General features: G+C 60.0%; 1 protein-coding gene across 1 annotated transcript; it reads left to right on the top strand.

Annotated features, from left to right (window-relative positions):
* Positions 1-614: 614 nt before the first annotated feature.
* On the top strand, positions 615-12,158 carry TNS4 (tensin 4; the record flags this gene model as incomplete). The annotated part of the gene is made up of 12 exons (XM_082332196.1): positions 615-1,128; positions 5,168-5,612; positions 5,825-6,255; positions 7,120-7,206; positions 7,771-7,890; positions 8,177-8,269; positions 8,620-8,697; positions 9,143-9,214; positions 10,418-10,586; positions 11,098-11,166; positions 11,432-11,458; positions 12,029-12,158. 12 exons carry the CDS (start codon positions 615-617, stop codon positions 12,156-12,158), a joined length of 2,235 nt encoding a protein of 744 aa, XP_082188322.1.
* Between the last annotated feature and the right edge of the window lie 3,925 nt (positions 12,159-16,083).

Below are 16,083 nucleotides of genomic sequence, written 5' to 3'. Positions count from 1 at the left end.
CGCGTTGTACCAGCAAAATAAACCCTCAGATTAAACGTACACCCACTCGCAGGAGGTGGCTCTGGCAGGCTGCTCCGTCTCGCTGGCCCGTGGCAAGCCTGCGCCGTGTGGCTCCGGGCTCGCCGTCTGCCACTGCCTCTCTGGATGGCTTCCGAGGGTCAGGATCCCATGCAAAAGTTGTTAGACTGATGCTTCGTTTCATTCTTAACCAAGAAAAATCAGCACTGTGCAAATAAAGCAGAATGTAGTTTTTAGGCCTTTGAATCCTGAAAAGCTGTTGCAAATTAATCCTCCTTGCACTTGCCCAAACGCACTGTGGCACCGGGAGCAGGGGCTGGAGGGGGGTGGAAAAGCAATACAGGATGACTTGTTTTCCTAGGAACCGAATTCCAGCTTTGCATTCCAAATCCCCATTTTTATAGACTTTTCCGCTGAAGTCTGCTCCTGCCCTGGGCATGCCTGTGTAACCGCTCCTCTCTCTGCATTCCTTAGATTCTTCTTCCGCTTGGGACGCTGGATTGAAGAAGGGGTCTGAGGTCCCTGGTGGAGAAAGAGGCGAGGAGGAGGAGGAGGTTTCCCTTGGACTCTGAGGCATCAAATCAGAAGATCGAACCATGTCACAGGTCATACAAAACCACGTGTTGCGTGTTGGACAGACCGTGTGTGTTTCCTCACGGGAGGAAAGCGAGAGCTTACACCCGGCGGGGTACCCGGGCTGCTCCGGGCTGCCGATGAAGTACGCCTACTACTCCGCGGAGGGCTGGGCTGACCCGTCTGCGGCGGCGCACGCCAACGCGTGCCTGCTTCCCCGCGGGGGGCTGTACGGAGCCCACCCCGTGTTGGAGCACATGGCTGCTCACGCCCAGGGGAAGAGGCAGCAGGATACCTCCTTGGAGAGACCCGCTGCCCCGTATCAGCCAGAGGAGGAGGAGGAGGACACTGGCACAGATCCTGAGGCTCACCTGGTGTCTCCTACCTTGGACATATCAATAGAGACCCTCAACCAGCTGATCCTAGAAATCGATCCGACCTTTCAGCCGCTCATGTGCAAGCCGGTGAAGGATGCGGTCCAACCTGCTTCTCAGGGTGACGCTGCTGCCACCAAGAAACAAGATCCGGAGGCAATAGGTGAGGCAAAAGGTGCTGGTCGTGCAGTGGAGCCAGGGCAGCTCAGACCTAGGGAAAACCATTTGCAGGAGGCAGAGTGAAAGTCCGGGGCAGAGAGGCTGGCCGCACACCGGCCCCAGCCCCCTGCCGCAGGCAGGACGAGGCCCTGTGCTCCTGTCAAGGGCTGGAAACGGGCATCGGTGACATCCCCCACCATCCCAGTGGGATCAGCATGGGATACTGTGCTGACATCAGGGCTTCGTGTAAAGGAGCAGGAGAACAGCTCGTATATCCCGGCTCCCTGCCTAACTCGCGTGCTTAGGTGGCCCCGGTCTGACCGCTTTTGAAATGTCTTGTGTCCAGCTAGCTCAGCAGGATCCAAAAGAAAACAGGGAGAACAGCCTTAATTCAACCTGATGTTGGTTTCCCTGTGTTTGAGAAAACACTTCTCATTAGGAGTGAGAAAACGCCTAATCCAAGTTATTACCATCAATGACTAGGGACAGGCACTGGCCTCCGGACGCGATGTCTGGAGCGGCCTTATCCTTGCAGCAGAGCCCCACTTCTACCAAAGGGCAGCGGAGCCTTTCCCAGGGTCGTACTTGACCTGTGGAAGCACAAGGATTTGGAGCCAGATTTCCAAAGCCTTGGGCTAAGGTACTGATCGTTACACAACCATCCCATTTAAATGTTCCCAATCATTTTGCCAGGGAAATTTTTTTTTCCAGGGCTTGCGCACTCCTCCAGCGGCATACCTGGCATACGCGAGGCAGAACATCAGCAGCACATACCAGCCCCCTCGTTCTGCTCTCATGCCTGGGTGCCTTACGTGAACCCTTTTGCAACACTTCTCTGTCATCCCTGCAATCCAAAGCTGTGCTGCGTGTGCTGCCTCTGGTCCAAGCACTCTTGCCTGTGGCTCTTTTGCAGCGTGTTAGCTGCTCAACACACCGTGCACAAGGTAACGCAAGCAAACAGTGTGTTGCATACTGCTGCAAGGGTTCTGGTGTGCTGGAGGACAGACCTGTGACGTGTTTAGGTGCCTAAAGATAGTCTCACTGCTTCTGAAAAGCCTTACTGCCTATCCGTGTCTTTAGACACGGAAATACCTTGAAAATCTGTCCCGAGGCCTCTTTCCAGAGGAAGGTCAAATGAGAGGATGTTAAAGGCATGAAAAAAATTCTGTTCTCCCTGAGCCCTCGTGCAAACGTCTGCAAAACGGAGGAGGACGAGGTGCGTGTCTGCACCGCTGAACCGCAGCCCTGGCAGTTGTGAGGGTCCCGATGCTCCAACGGGGAAGCAGCTAAGCCGGAGTCAGGGAGCGCAGGGGCCGGAGCGGTGCGAGCACGCGGCGGGGCTTGGGCGATCCTGGAGCAGACAGCATCCCTGCTTCCCGCTGGGATGGCAGAGGGTGGCTGTGCAGATAAAGTATCGCGGCAAAGTGCAAGTTCAGCTCTTGGCTCCTCGGAGGAGTGTTGGGAGGCATTCAGGCATCACTCGAGGGCTGGAGTCCCAGGCAGCTCAGCAGGTAGCGTGCTAGCGGTTTTGAAAATCTGGCTCCAAGTGTGGAACTGAACATCTGGAAATCTGGCCCTGAGTTCAGTGGGAAAAGCCTCACTTCAGCTTTCATTTTCTTTTAACAGCTCTTATTTTTTATGCAAACTTCCTACTGCCGCACAGCATCCCTGGTCACCCACCTCCTGCTGCAGCCGTGCGGCCCGTGCGTGCACCGCTGCTCCCAGCTCACGCCAGCTGGCCCCGTGAAACGCTCCCGTTGGGCTCCTGCCTCCCTGGCCGTGCGGGGCAGGGCTGCCCAGGGCCCCCGGGCGCTTTCTGAGGGATCTCCGCACCCCTCCTTTCTGCCTAGGGTGTACGTTCCCTGCAAGCGCGGCCGGTTGATGTGCGGGCAGGCGGGAGACTGATGGTGCCCAGAGCCCGCGAGAGCGGCTTGTTCTTGTCTAGTGGAAACCTCGAGGGGGGCTTTTAACCTAACAGATGCTGTAGCGATAGGGGACACGTTCGTGACAGTCACTGTCTCCCTCTGGTACTTGCTTGTTCCTGGAGGAGAGGAGAGCGTTGCAGCTTGCGTGCGTGACAGCTGGGCTCCGTGTTTGCGGCACTTTTGCCACTCCTTGATGCTGAAAAACTTGCCAAGGTCTTGAGCAAATATTTGAGGTTTAACCACACCTGATAAGAAGGAGCAAAGGCAGAAAAGCAGGAGGCAAAGGGCCTCGTTAGCCCAGGGTGCAGATGCTTTTCAGTTATTTCTTTAAAAGACGATTTAAAACCTCGTTTCTTTCCCCTTTTGAGGGAGACATTGACAAAAAGCATCCGGCCGAGAGCTTGCTGTGAGGGTTTGCACGCTGATACCAGAACCACGTGGCCGCGGAGCCTTTCCCAGGACGGGCTTTGGAGGAGCTGCCAGTGGCAGCAAGGGTGTGGAGGGGGAAGGCTGCGGTTCTGGCTCCCTCCCCGTGCCTGGTCCAGCTGTGTCCCCGCTGGGGACCAGCCCTTCTGGCTTACCCGGCGCCTCCTCGGCGGCTCTCCGCTGGCCCTGCCGATCCCGTCCCGCGCCGGGATTGGCATAGAGAAGGGGCTCAGAGAGTAACTTTTGTACAGACTTGTGCTTTTCCTGCTCATCAAGCTTTATGCCCCAGAGGTCTGGTTGTTCCTTGCAGTAAACAGGGTCTGCAGTGCTTGGCAGGCTGGAGTCAGCTGCTCTGCCCCGGCCAGCCGCCCTCACCGGCCGCTCTCAGGGCAGGAACGGGGCACGTAACATCGACTGCCGGCGAGCTCAGGGCTGTTAAGAACAGTTTTTCATTGCTGCAGCAAAAAGGTTTTTCTCTCTCCAAGAAACACCTTTAAGAAGGGGAAGTTTCCTAAACTCCATGGTGGGGCAAGAACCAGGAGCTGAAAACAAAGCTGGGCACGTTCAGACTAGCAAGGAGGCGCGCAATTCTAGCAGTGGAGGTGATTAACCGCTGGAACAGCCTCCCTGGGGAGGTGATGAATTCGCCATCGCTGCAAGCCCTTAAATCAAGTCTGAGTGCCTCTTGCTAAAAGGCACCTTCTAGCTCAGCCAGAAATTATGGCCTGTTTCAAGGAACCCAGTGACTGAGGTGCTTCGGGCACCGGGAGCCAGGCATCCCCTTGCCCTGGCTGTGAGGTTTCACTGAAGGTCTAGGAGCAAGTGATGCTCCGGCGGGTGTGTTACCTTATAAATAATGGCAAGCAAAGGGGCTGGGAGATGCCCTGCGGCCCCGAGGGTGAATGGAAGAGCGGGAGGAAACACACAGCAGGGCACGGGCACAGAAACTGCCTTGGAAATTATTTCTCTAGAGATTTGTGCAGGGCGGGAGGAGGGAAGGGAGAGCAGCCGGCCCCTGCCCTGGCCTGCGCGCCTGCTGCTGCCACGCCGGGTGCCATAGCTGACACCTAGAGCCTCGTAACTGCCCTCGTCCCGCACGGCTTCCCTCTGCCTCCCGCTCCGCAGCCACGGCGCGGATGGCGCGGGTGTCCGGCAGTGCCTGGGGGCCGGGTGACGTACCCCGTGCTCCTCCGCCCAGCCGGCTCAGAGGGTGTGCGGGGCCGCGCTGCCGTGGGCACCCTCCGAGCCTGATGCCATCCCTGGGGGGAGCAGCCAGATGTTTTTCTCTTGAGTCAGATACAAACAGGGTGGCTGCTGGAGGAAGCACCCGCCTCTCGCTGCAGGTCTTGGCAAGCCCCGGCTGTGCAATGCTGGGGAGGGAGGTCTGTGCAGTCAGACGTGACCGCCTGTAACCCCTCTTGCCTGAGAGCCCATCTGCCCTTTGGTGGGTCACCGTGACTTGGTGTCCGTGAAGAAATCAGCCCTCAATAGGGTCTTAACGAAGGCCAGCGTTGGGCCATGGGGGTCTCCCTGCAGAGCCCAGGGGTCCTCCCCTGGGCCCAGCAGCCCTGCAGGGCATGCAACCTGGAGCCAAAATTAATAGCAAGAAGAGCAGAAACGCGTGTCCCCCACAGAGCTAATGAACTTGACTCGAACACTGCATCGGTAACGACCTCCTCTTTCCTCCTCCAGACATTAAATACATCGAGATGACGCCAGGCAGAGCCACGTGTCCCGAGCTGCTGCAGGGCTCCCCCAGCCCTTCGGGCACGCTGTTCTCGCGGTCCCCCCAGGGCAACGGCTTCCTGCCCCAGCCAGGGGGGCTCAGAGGCAACTACAGCACCAGTGGCAGCGTGGTTTTCTCGAGCCCACCCGGACCCGCGAGCCCCCGGTCGGCCACCCCGAGCAGCGCTGCCTCCCCGACCTCCAGCAAAGCGTCCAAGTGCATCGCTGTCCCCCGGCAGTGCGTGGCTGGCCAGACGGACAGCATCTCCTACGGGCCCAGGGCTCTCGGCACCTCCCCGGGCTTTGACAATTTGCTGAAGCCCCTGCAGGTGGTGAGGGCCCAGCAGAGGAGCAGCTGGGTCTCCCTGCTCTCCACGAGCCCTGGCTCGGACACCAGTTACGTCCTTGGAAGGTAAATGCCACCTTGTGTCCCAGTCTCGGGCTGGTGATGGGGGTGGAAGGGGCACGGGGCGGTTACTCCAAGGCCTGTTGTCCAAGACCTCCTTCCTCAGGCTGGCAGTCGATGCCCGGCAGTGCTGGCGCGGTCTCCGGGGCGGGCTGTGCATCCCATCCCGGCTAAAGCACCCCGCTGATCTCCTTCTGCTCTCTGTCTCCTTCTTGCAGCAGCACCCACTCGCTCCACAACGACGACGTAGACGCTCACCTCGCTGCCTGCCGCTCCGCCGACTGCCCGTCCCCTGCCAGCCCCCTGGGCAGCCCCTGCCCGCCTTCCCCGAGCATCAGAGCTCACTCTGGAGAAGCTTTTGGCCTGAGTCCCCACCAGCCCGGGGCAGCCTGCTCCGCCACAGCCAACACCTCCCCATCCCAGAAGGGACAGGCCAGCAGCTGCCCCCCCTCCATCCTCAACTCCGCAGCCGACATCCCGGTGCTGCTGGTGAACGGGTGCCTGGAACAAGGAGATGCATCGTCCAGGCTGGCCACAGTCCCCCCAGCCTCCGTCAAGCAGAGCCCCGCTCCCAGCTGCAGCCCGGCCTCGAGGCTCGGTGGCCTGAACAACGCGGTGTCGGCACCCGTGCTCTCCTGCGTCTCGGACAGTAAGTCACCTCCCCGGCACAGGGCAGGCCTGGGGGAAAGGAGCCGTAGAGCCCAACAGCTGCCAGGAAAGGGGGAGCAAACGCCAGTTTCTACCCTGGTTTGTCTGTGACATGAAGGACAGGAGGTCCTTGCTGGAGCTAGAGATCCGTGCGGTATCTCCACAGGGTTGCAGGGCGCTGCGGTGGTCTCCAGCCCTTTGCTGATGACCCTGCATTAGCCGTGGTGTTTTGCCCACCAGGGTCCTGGGCCATGTGCTCAGCAGGCAGAAATGCTCTGGTCCCCTCAAGGAGATGCAGGTACACGTATTTGTAGCACCTGCGAATGAGAACCATAATTCTGTCATTTCGTACTTGTTTGTGGGCCCAGAGCGGGTGGGGAGGAGGGGTTAGGGCTCCAGTTTGCTCCGGAGGACATCTAAAGATACCAGAGTTTATAAGGTCCCTCATTCCAGCCTAAACAATGGGGCCGTTGTTCTCTGGAGGAGATGAGCAGAGGCAGCTCTCGGGGCGGAGAGTTTTAATTGGGATTCTTATGGGAATAGCAGGAGGGCTTTGCGGGTCAGATCCTCAGCTGGTGTAAATCCCTATGGTCCAGTGGACTTGTGCAGGGTTGGGCAGACTGGCACTGCTGGGGATCCCCCATGCTGCCTTTCTGCGCTCCATCGCAGCCTGCCAAGAGAGATAATTACGTGGAGAGTGAATTATGCTGAGGAGTAAGGAGGAAGCTCTGATCAAAAAAACGCTTCAACTCTGGCCAGCCTGAAAGAGAAATACCTCTGCCAGGGCTCTGTCCTGCTCAGCGATGGCTGCTGGGAGGGCCTCTCGGGTCCCGCGCTGGCCTTGACGCCATAAGGTCTCTTGCAGGTCCCCTCAGGGCTGGGCAGCCGACCATGAAGTTTGTGATGGACACATCGAAATACTGGTTCAAGCCGAGCATAACCAGGGACCAGGGTAAGGCAAGAAGTGTCTCTGCTGGGATAGCCCCGTCTCAGACTCGCTCCCGGTGGGTCCGCAGGACCGCTGCCTGTTCCCCAGGCTGGCGTTGGCCTCCCCGCAGCACCTCAGTCCAGCTCTTGCCCACGCTGAGGTCCTGTGGGGACTCGGTGGTGGCAATTCAAAGTATACTGGGGTTTGATGGGCATGGAGAGACCCCCTCACAGGTCTAGGGGAAGGCTCAGAAGCACGGGCTGTGCCATGGTCCCTCCGTCCCCCCGCTCAGGTCCAGAAAAGCTTCTCCTGCCTCTGCCTGTGCTGCTACTCAGCATGGCCCGGGCAGGGGCTGCTCTGTCCTGGGGACCACAGGGCCCACGGGACCGAGCCGGGGCCCCTCAGTCTGCCGGGGCACTGCAGTCGGTACCCGCACGAGGGACGTGCGCATCCTCAGCAAACGCTCCTGACGATTTCTCGCCGCTGGCAAGGAGCGACTCCCCGCGAGAGCATCGGCCGGCCGCGAAATGCAACGCGGGGAGGTTCCACCTGTTTTGCTTGGCTGAGCCTCCGCCTCTGCTTTGACAGCAATCCAGCTGCTGAGGGACAAGGAGCCAGGCACGTTCGTTGTGCGGGACAGCACGTCGTACCGGGGGTCTTTCGGACTGGCAATGAAGGTTCCCGTCTCTCCATCCGGCAGCCAGACAGGTACAGGGACTCGCTCGGAAAGGTGGGGTTTGCTCCAGGGATTTAACTGAAACCAGTCAAACTAAAGCAAGCTGAGAAGCCGCAGGACTCTGGTTGTGCGAGTGACGCTGGCAGCAGGGTCTGTGCGTGCCCATCCCCGTGCACGGGGGGCTGGCACCGCGCTCGCCACGCAGAGCAGGAGCTCTGGTGGATGCCCTGGGACGGGCCCTGGGGCGGGCAGGGGAGGGCAGGGGCGAAACAACGGCGGTTGTGCCGGTGCTGATGCTGTCTTTGATCCCGCTTGCAGGCGATGAGAGCAGTGACCTCATCCGGCATTTCCTCATCGAGTCGTCCGCCAAAGGGGTGCACCTGAAAGGAGCCAGCGAGGAGCTGTATTTCGGTAAGGACGGTGCCATCACCCGCAGCAGCCCTGGCAGCCCCAGGAGCTGTTTCCAGAAGCCCCTCGAAGCACCGGCCAGGCCCTGCCGTGAGTGTGTTGGCGTGGGGGCCCTCCAGCCCCTGGCTCCTGCCCGCACTGCTCTGCCGGCGAGACTGTGGTAGCAGTCTCCAAACCAAGAACATGGGGTGGGGGTGGAAAACCCACTTTTGTCACTGTGAGGCCCCAAATAGTCCAACTTACCCCCCCTTCCCTCCTTCTGAGGTCCCTGGGACACTGTCGAGGGGCCAGAGGTGTGTGGGTGGGAGGTTTCAGGCACCAGGGCCCCCCCGACTCACGGTTCTGCGTTGCAGGGAGCCTCTCTGCCTTCGTGTACCAGCACGCCATCACCCCGCTGGCACTGCCCTGCAAGCTGAGCATCCCCACCCGAGGTAGGTGCTGGGGGCGGGAGAGATGCTCCGAGCGGTCCCTCCTGCCCGTCTGGGGGGACGGGCACGGTCCTGCAGCGGGGAGGGGGCCGAACCGCCCCGGTGCCCCTGCAACGGGGCCGATTGCCCTGGCTGCAGCTGGAGCAGGGACCTGCAAGAGCTGGCTCGAGTAGGAGATGGTGGTGACTCGCGTCCGCTGGGGGTGGAGGGTGGTCAGCAGAGCAGCAGGGAGCTGGGGACCGCTGTGGGTGGGCGAGATCGGAGATGAATGGAGCCAGGAGAGGGAGATGGAGGACAATTAAATTGATGACTGCTCTAAACTCCCGCAATTTAAGCGGTCCTGGGCCTTTGGGCCTCTTGTGACAGAAGGAATTTCACCCAATGCACAGTGGTGACCCAGAGCAGCCTGACCTGTGGACATCAGTGCTCCTGCTTGTCGTTTGTGCAGATCTTGCTGCGGGAGGAGATAGCCCTGACGGCGCTCCGGAATCCGCCCTATCCCTGCTGAAGAACACTGCTGGTGAGGAAAGGAGCAGGCTGCTGGCCCCAGGGGACAGTCGAGTTTCCAGCAGCGAGAGCTCTGGGCGTGCACCCATGCTTTGCGCTTTAGTCCTTACGTATCAACCACAGGGCTCTATTTTCTTATGTCATTCATTCTGACACCATTCCCAGCAGAAGCTCAGCAGCCGGCGCTGGCTTCGGACCTGTGCAGAAGAGCAGGTCACCCCAGTGCATCTGTGGGTGCCGGTGCAATGTCCCCCCCGGCTTTGTCACCAGGTTGGAGACGCCTGCGGGCTTTCTTCACATCCTCAGATCATGGGCCTGCAAGGGCACCTGGTATTTTTAAAGAAAGGAGACTTTTTGTCCTCACGATAGCAAAGTAAAGTTTGAAAAGACAGTTCTTGAGGTCCCAAGGCTGATGCAAAACCCAGAGTTCCCACAATTTTAAATAGCCCCTGATTTTTAAGCCTCTCTCCTCATTGGCCTCAACCAGGGTATTGAACTGATGGGCACTGAACACGGGGAGTTTCTGGGCGAGGGATGGGGCAGTCGGGCGCGGGTTAAATTGCTGAGGGACCTTATGGGAGACGCGTGGAAACTGCACAGCAGGACGGGGAAGGGGCTGTGCTGCTCTTCTGCAGCCGGGTGCCCCCAGCCTGGCCGCCGCGGCGGGTGGGCTCCAGGTGAGAGCCGAGAGCGACGGACGGGGGACCGCGCGGATGGGTCACGGCGCAGTCACGGGAGCCAGGAACCGCTTTGTTTTGCTGGAAATTCTGAAAAATAAGTTGGCAAGCTGAAAAGTTTAGTTTGACCCAGAGCAGCCCTTTAAACAGCTCAATCAGCCTGAAATGTCATGTTTTAGGTTGGCCTTCAGCCGTTAGCTGGCTTGGGATATTTCTGCTTTTCATTAAAGGAAATATGTAATAAACAGAAAAAAAAAAATCCAAATCTGACATTTAGAAACCGGAAATTAAATACTTTGACTTTTAAAACAATTAGTGCAAAGAATTAAAATAAACCAAAATAAATTTGTGAAGAATTTCTGAGTCACCAAATCTTTGATTTTCATCAAAACAAATCTGACCCACGTACATGTGTCCGGTTCCGCAGGATGACGCCTGGGACCCGGCCCTGGACCCGGCACCGCTGTGCTCGGCGCTGCAACGAGACGCCGGCGTCCTGCTGGCCCCGTGCTGAGCCGGGCTCTGTGCTGTCCTTGCAGTGTGCAACGTCTTGTACCTCAACTCGGTGAACATGGAGACGCTCGCGGGAGCCCCGGCCATCCAGAAAGCTGTCTCCTCCACCTTCGAGCTGGAGACGCTGCCCACACCCACCCTCGTGCACTTCCGAGTGACGGAGCAGGGCGTCACGCTGACGGACATCCAGAGGAAGTAAGAGCTGCCTGGGGAGGGCCAGGACGGGGCTGCGGGGCTGCTGCCGCGGCCAAGGGCTCACCGGTGGCGAGCTGCAGGGGAGAGCTAAACGGTCATGGAAATGCAGCTCACCCGTGACCGCGCAGCTCTCTTCTTGCCTCTCAGCCTGCCAACGGGCTCATCTGCAGCACGTCAAGAAAAACTGGCCTGTAGGACGAATCCGTGTTGCAACCCAGGGATGGACTTGATCCCTTCTGTTTACAGCACAGGGGTGTTGCTTTACGTGAAGCTAGTGGCAACATCTCAAGAGTGGGAGGCAGGAGCCGGCTGAACCCAAGAGCTGCCTGCGCTTTGCCAGCTCAGCGGCCGGCCCCGGGGAGCGGGACCCCCACCCCCCCGCCCCCATGCCCCCCGTCCCCAGCAGCCACAACAGTTTCAGAAGGGCTTGAATTTGCAAATGCCTGTTTCTCCCCCCAGCTCTGTCTGGGCACTTTCCTCCTCTAACGCCACGCTCTCCTCCCCCCGACAGGGTGTTTTTCAGGCGACACTACCCCTTGGCTGCCATCAGGTTTTGCGGGATGGATCCCGAGAACAGAAAGTGAGTTACTGGCCGCTCTGCGGGCTGAGGGCGTCCGTGCCGGTCGGAGCCGCCTCGCGGTGCTCGCTTCCCCGTGGTTCCCAGCGCGGCTCCGCTGCTCCCGTCTCTGCACCGCTTAAAATCCCAAATCCCAACCGCTGGCTGTGCAGCCCCTGCCCTGGGCTTAACGCGCTGGGTTTAGCCGAGTATAAACCTTGACTTTGCAGCTGATGGAATGAGTTAAATATCACTCTTCTGAGCAAATCCAATTCTGTTCTTCCCTCAGGTGGCAAAAGTACTGCAAGTCCTCGAGGTAAGACCTGCGCAGGGTCCTCCCGCGGCCGAAGCCCGCCGGTGGGAAGCGGGGGGGGAGATGCTGCTTGGGCCCAGCCTCGCCTCCCCAGCGGGTGCATTGCAAAGCTTTGCAGAGCAGCAAAGAATCAAAGCTTGAAAATGAAGAGAGGAGGCGATAAAAGTTAACGTGGTGGCACGATGAGATGTGGGACAGATGGGTGAAGTTTTGTGGGGAGTTTTGCTCTGTGGGGTTTGATGAGAGGCTTGGCTAAGCCCGATTCTCCGCATCCCCTCATGTAGAAAGACCCCGTCCAAATCCATCAGCCCTCCCAGTGACTCGCTTGCTCCGGGCTCAGGAAGTGAGTTTAGATCTGGCTCTACCTTGCATTCAAGAAACTTTTCACAGCTGGGGAAGCCTTGCCAGAAACACTTCTCCCGGCTGTTTTGCTTCCAAGTAAACGTGATTGGGGAGCAGGCCAAGGTGGAATTGCTGGAACTGGGATTTTGCTTTGTGGCCGGGGCTAGTTTAAGGGTATTCCTTTGGATTCCTGGATGCAAACTACATAAAGCTCTCTCTCCTTTTTCAAAGGATCTTTGGGTTTGTGGCCAAAAGCCAGGCAGATTCGGAGAACCTCTGTCACCTCTTTGCAGAGTACGACACTGTGCAGCCAGCATCTCTTGTCATCGACCTTCTATGCAAGCTCCTGCCGGGCTCGTAGAGGACAGAAACCCCGGGACAGCTCAGGGCCGGCAGCTGCCCGCGCGCTGCCCAGCCCCTACTGCTCACCTTTTCCTGCTTCTGGGTTGCATTTTGGCAACAGCTCATATTTATATTTTTTTGTTACATATCGTCATATCAAGAGTCTCAGTTAAAGGTTTGATGCTCTGGTGGGATGAGATGTTTCTCCGAGACCCTCCGTGGGGCATCACGTGGCAGCGCTCGCCGCGGTGGCCAGCACGGGATGGCTGCCCGCCGGGAGCTGTGCCGGGCTGGGAGCGGAGCTGCGGGCCGGGAGCTGTGCTCACCGTGGGGAACCGCACTCCCTCGCCTGGCGTGCGCCATTCGCTTTGCTCTGGAGGACTGAAATACCCCGGCTGAGGTTTCTCCCGGCAGCGGGGGACGCCTGCGCTCGGGGTGTCCGAGCTGAGGCGCGTTCGGTGGAGCCGAGCTCCCGCCTTCGGGGCCTCGGCCCTAACGCCCCCAGCGCCGCGGGAGGGGAGCTCTGGTGCAGGCGGGGGGGGCCCACCTCCCTGACCACAGACCAGCATCGGGAGGCAGTTCTGCAAATCAAAGCGTACAAAATCACTAGGCCCTGCTGAAAAATCCTCCTTCCCTCGGCGAGCGAGAAGCAGTGAAAGGCAGCGTATTTTTGCCTGGTGCTGGTAAATCCTCCTGGCCTTTTTTGCAAAGCGGGGTTGCAGGCTAGCTCAACCTCCAGGCATCGCGGCAATCTGAGAAATAAATGTTGACATTTTCATGACAGTAAAACATTGGGTTTTTGGAAATGACTTGCATGAATTTGGGCCAGGTCCTCAGATGACGTAAATTGGCGCAGCCTCATGGAAATCAGTGCTGCTGTGATTTACGCCAGCTGAAGATTCAGCTCTTGCTGTAATCTCGGAGTGGAGCAGAGCGGCTCTGAGGCCACCATACAGCTCGCTTACCTGCTGCCTCCTTAGTGTTTTAATTTTGGACCCTGTGCTAACAAACCCCGCTTAGGGGTATTTTCAATAAAGCGGTGGATCATTTATCTCACCACAAAGACTGCAGAGATGTTAGCAACTGAAATACGTTACTCTGCTCTCTTAAACTGCCAAGCATATGCATGCGTTGAACGTAAAGAAAAAGTCGCTCTCCTCCAGCCAGGCTGTGAAACGGCGTCCAGCTGCAACAGCTCTTTGGCAACGATAAAAGCAGATATTGGAGTGCCTGCGCGGGGCGGGGGGAGCACCCGGCTCCAGGACACGGCTTTGTCCTCCCCGCTGCCTGCCCTGAGCTCCGCTCAGCCGAAACCCAGCACCCAGCCTGGGGCCGGGCTGTGGCCCCGCGGGCTCTGCACGCCTCTGCCGTCCCCATCGAGCTGCAAAGCATCAGCTTCAAGACGCAGGGGAACGCGGAGCCCCGGGATGCGGCCCCTCGCTGCAAGAAGGACATTGGGGTGCTGGAGCGTGGCCAGAGCAGGGCAGCGAGGCTGGGGCAGGGGCTGGAGCACAAGGCTGGGGAGGAGCGGCTGGGGGAGCTGGGGGGGCTCAGCCTGGAGAAGAGGAGGCTGAGGGGAGCCCTCATCGCTCTCTGCAACGGCCTGAAAGGAGGCTGGAGCCGGGGGGGTCGGTCTCTGCTCCCCAGGAACAAGCGATGGGACGAGAGGGAACAGCCTCAAGCTGCGCCAGGGCAGGGTTGGGTTGGGTATTGGGAAAAATTTCTTCCCCCAAAGGGCTGTCAGGGCCTGGCCCAGGCTGCCCAGGGCAGGGGCTGAGTCCCCGTCCCTGGGGGGATTTAAAAGACGTGTAGACATGGTGCTTGGGGATGTGGTTTGGTGGTGGCCTTGGCAGCGCTGGGTTAACAGTTGGACACGATGATCTTAAAGGGCTTTTCCAGCCTAAACGATTCTGTGGTTGTGTGACCCCCAGCCCCCGCGGGGTGCGCAGGATGCGACCCGCTGCAGTGCGCGCTGCAGCCGGCAAGGGGCCCCAGCACGACACCGCCCAGCCCTGCCTGTGCCCTGCCTGTGCCCTGCCCGCAGCCTGCCTGTGCCCTGCCCGCGCCCTGCCCGCGCCCTGCCCGCGCCCTGCCTGCACCTTGCCCGTCTGGTGGGAGCCATAAATAAGGGCAGAGCCGCCGGTGCGCGCGGAGCTGTTTTCATTAACCAACTCTTAATTGGCGCTGCGCCGGCTGCGGGACCCCGGCCCAGGGACCCCGGCCCAGGGACCCCGCGGGCGGTGCAGCCCGCCAACCAGTGCTGCTTCACTCCGTCGTGATTTATCGCGATGCTGTTCAGGACAGCAGTGATAAGCACAAAGGGAATATGAACATTCGACGGCTTTGGCTCCGAACGGTGCCGGGGGGGGATCGCGCTGCCGCCCCCGAGCCCGGGTCCCCGCACACTGCTCCCCTGCATCGCCAAATCCGACTCCCTTTTGCAGAACTCCGGCCACAGCCGGGGGGGTTCATCTTCTGGGGAGCGGGGCGATGGCTGCTTTTCCCCACTTTGGGACCACTTTGGGACAGGGAGCGGGCCCATCGCCAAGCGCCGTCTTCCGCACGTGGAATTTTTAGTTCATTGAAAGCCCGTTTCCAGCGCAGCATAGCTGGAGCACAGGCCCAGGCACCGTGGGGACAGTTCAGCCAAAACCACCTGGATTCAGGAAAAAACAAACAATTCTCCGAGCGCCTCGTGGCTTCCAAAGTTTGTCCCAGGCTTCCTGGAAGCGCGGCTCTTGGTTTTGGTTCCTGGGTCCAGTTCCAGCCATTTTGTAACAAACCCAGCCCTGGCCGGGCTCGCGGGTTTGTTCCCAGCAGCCTCTGCCGGCAGCGGGTGATGCCCCATGTCCCCAACCACAGCAAGACCCTGAAAGCCACCGATGCTGCGGCGTGTGGCCAGGCTGTCCCTGGTGACGGGGACACGGATTGCACCGGTGACCACCCACCACGCACGTGGGTGCATGGACACGTGCGCACTTGCGTGGGTGACACACAAAGCCCTGGCGGCAGCGGGGCAGGCGGCAGCGTGGTGGCCACAGGGGTTTCTGCACAGAAACATCCTCGCCCTGCGCAGGGGACGGGGAGCTGCCGGCTGTTACAGGTGGAGAGCATGCAGAGCTTCGCTCCCCGATGAGACGTGGACTGGTTCATCCAGCACCCGGACCTGCCAGCGGACACTGCCGGGGGCCAGCACCACCGCCTGCCTCCCCCGGGGGTCCTGGCCGGCAGCACTGCCAGGCACGCGGGTTCGGTTTCCTCCTGGCACCGGCTTCCTGGTGACCTCCAGAAGAGGGAAAGGGCCGCAGCCCCCCCTCGGCCGACCGGCAGGAGCAGTGACACGTGGGGGAGCTGGGGGAGCCACGGGGAGGTGGGTGCCTCGGGTCTGCAAGCGTCATGGGAAGGGGCAAATGACCCCCGGACCCCGCGGCACCAGCCCCCGCACTCCCGGCAGCCCAGCAGCGGCTCTGCCAAATGCAAACACACACACACGTTTCTCCAGCCAGATCGGTGACCGAGCCCAGCCTGGTGCCCCCGCAGCCGCCAGGGCTGGGGGCAGCTGGAGGGGGACCCTGAAGGAGAGCCCGGGTAGCCCCAGCCCTGGGCAGCCGACAACGCGGGGCCGGGGCGCTGGGCCGGGCTCCAGGAGAGCTGGCGTCTTCCCTGGTCCGGCTGCCGGTCTGCTGCGCCAGCAAATTACTGCGCTTGTCTACATTGGCTGCAGACAGCTGCCTTCAGGCCCAGCTCCTCCGGGGTGTTTGCACAACCCCGAGCACCACCAGCCGCGCAGCTCCAGTAACCAGAGCATCAGGCTGGCACCGGCCCCGGGCAACACCTCCAGCCCCAAGGAGCTGTGACGCCAAAGACCCAGGGTCCTCCGGCGACGTGACCGCAGGCGACGCTGCCTCCCAGCTGCCCTGGCGAGCACGTTTGCTGCAAACACT

The sequence above is a fragment of the Platalea leucorodia genome (genome assembly GCF_965183815.1).
Source record: "Platalea leucorodia genome assembly, chromosome: 22".
NCBI lineage: Eukaryota > Metazoa > Chordata > Aves > Pelecaniformes > Threskiornithidae > Platalea > Platalea leucorodia.
This window is presented reverse-complemented; position numbering and strand designations above follow the sequence as displayed.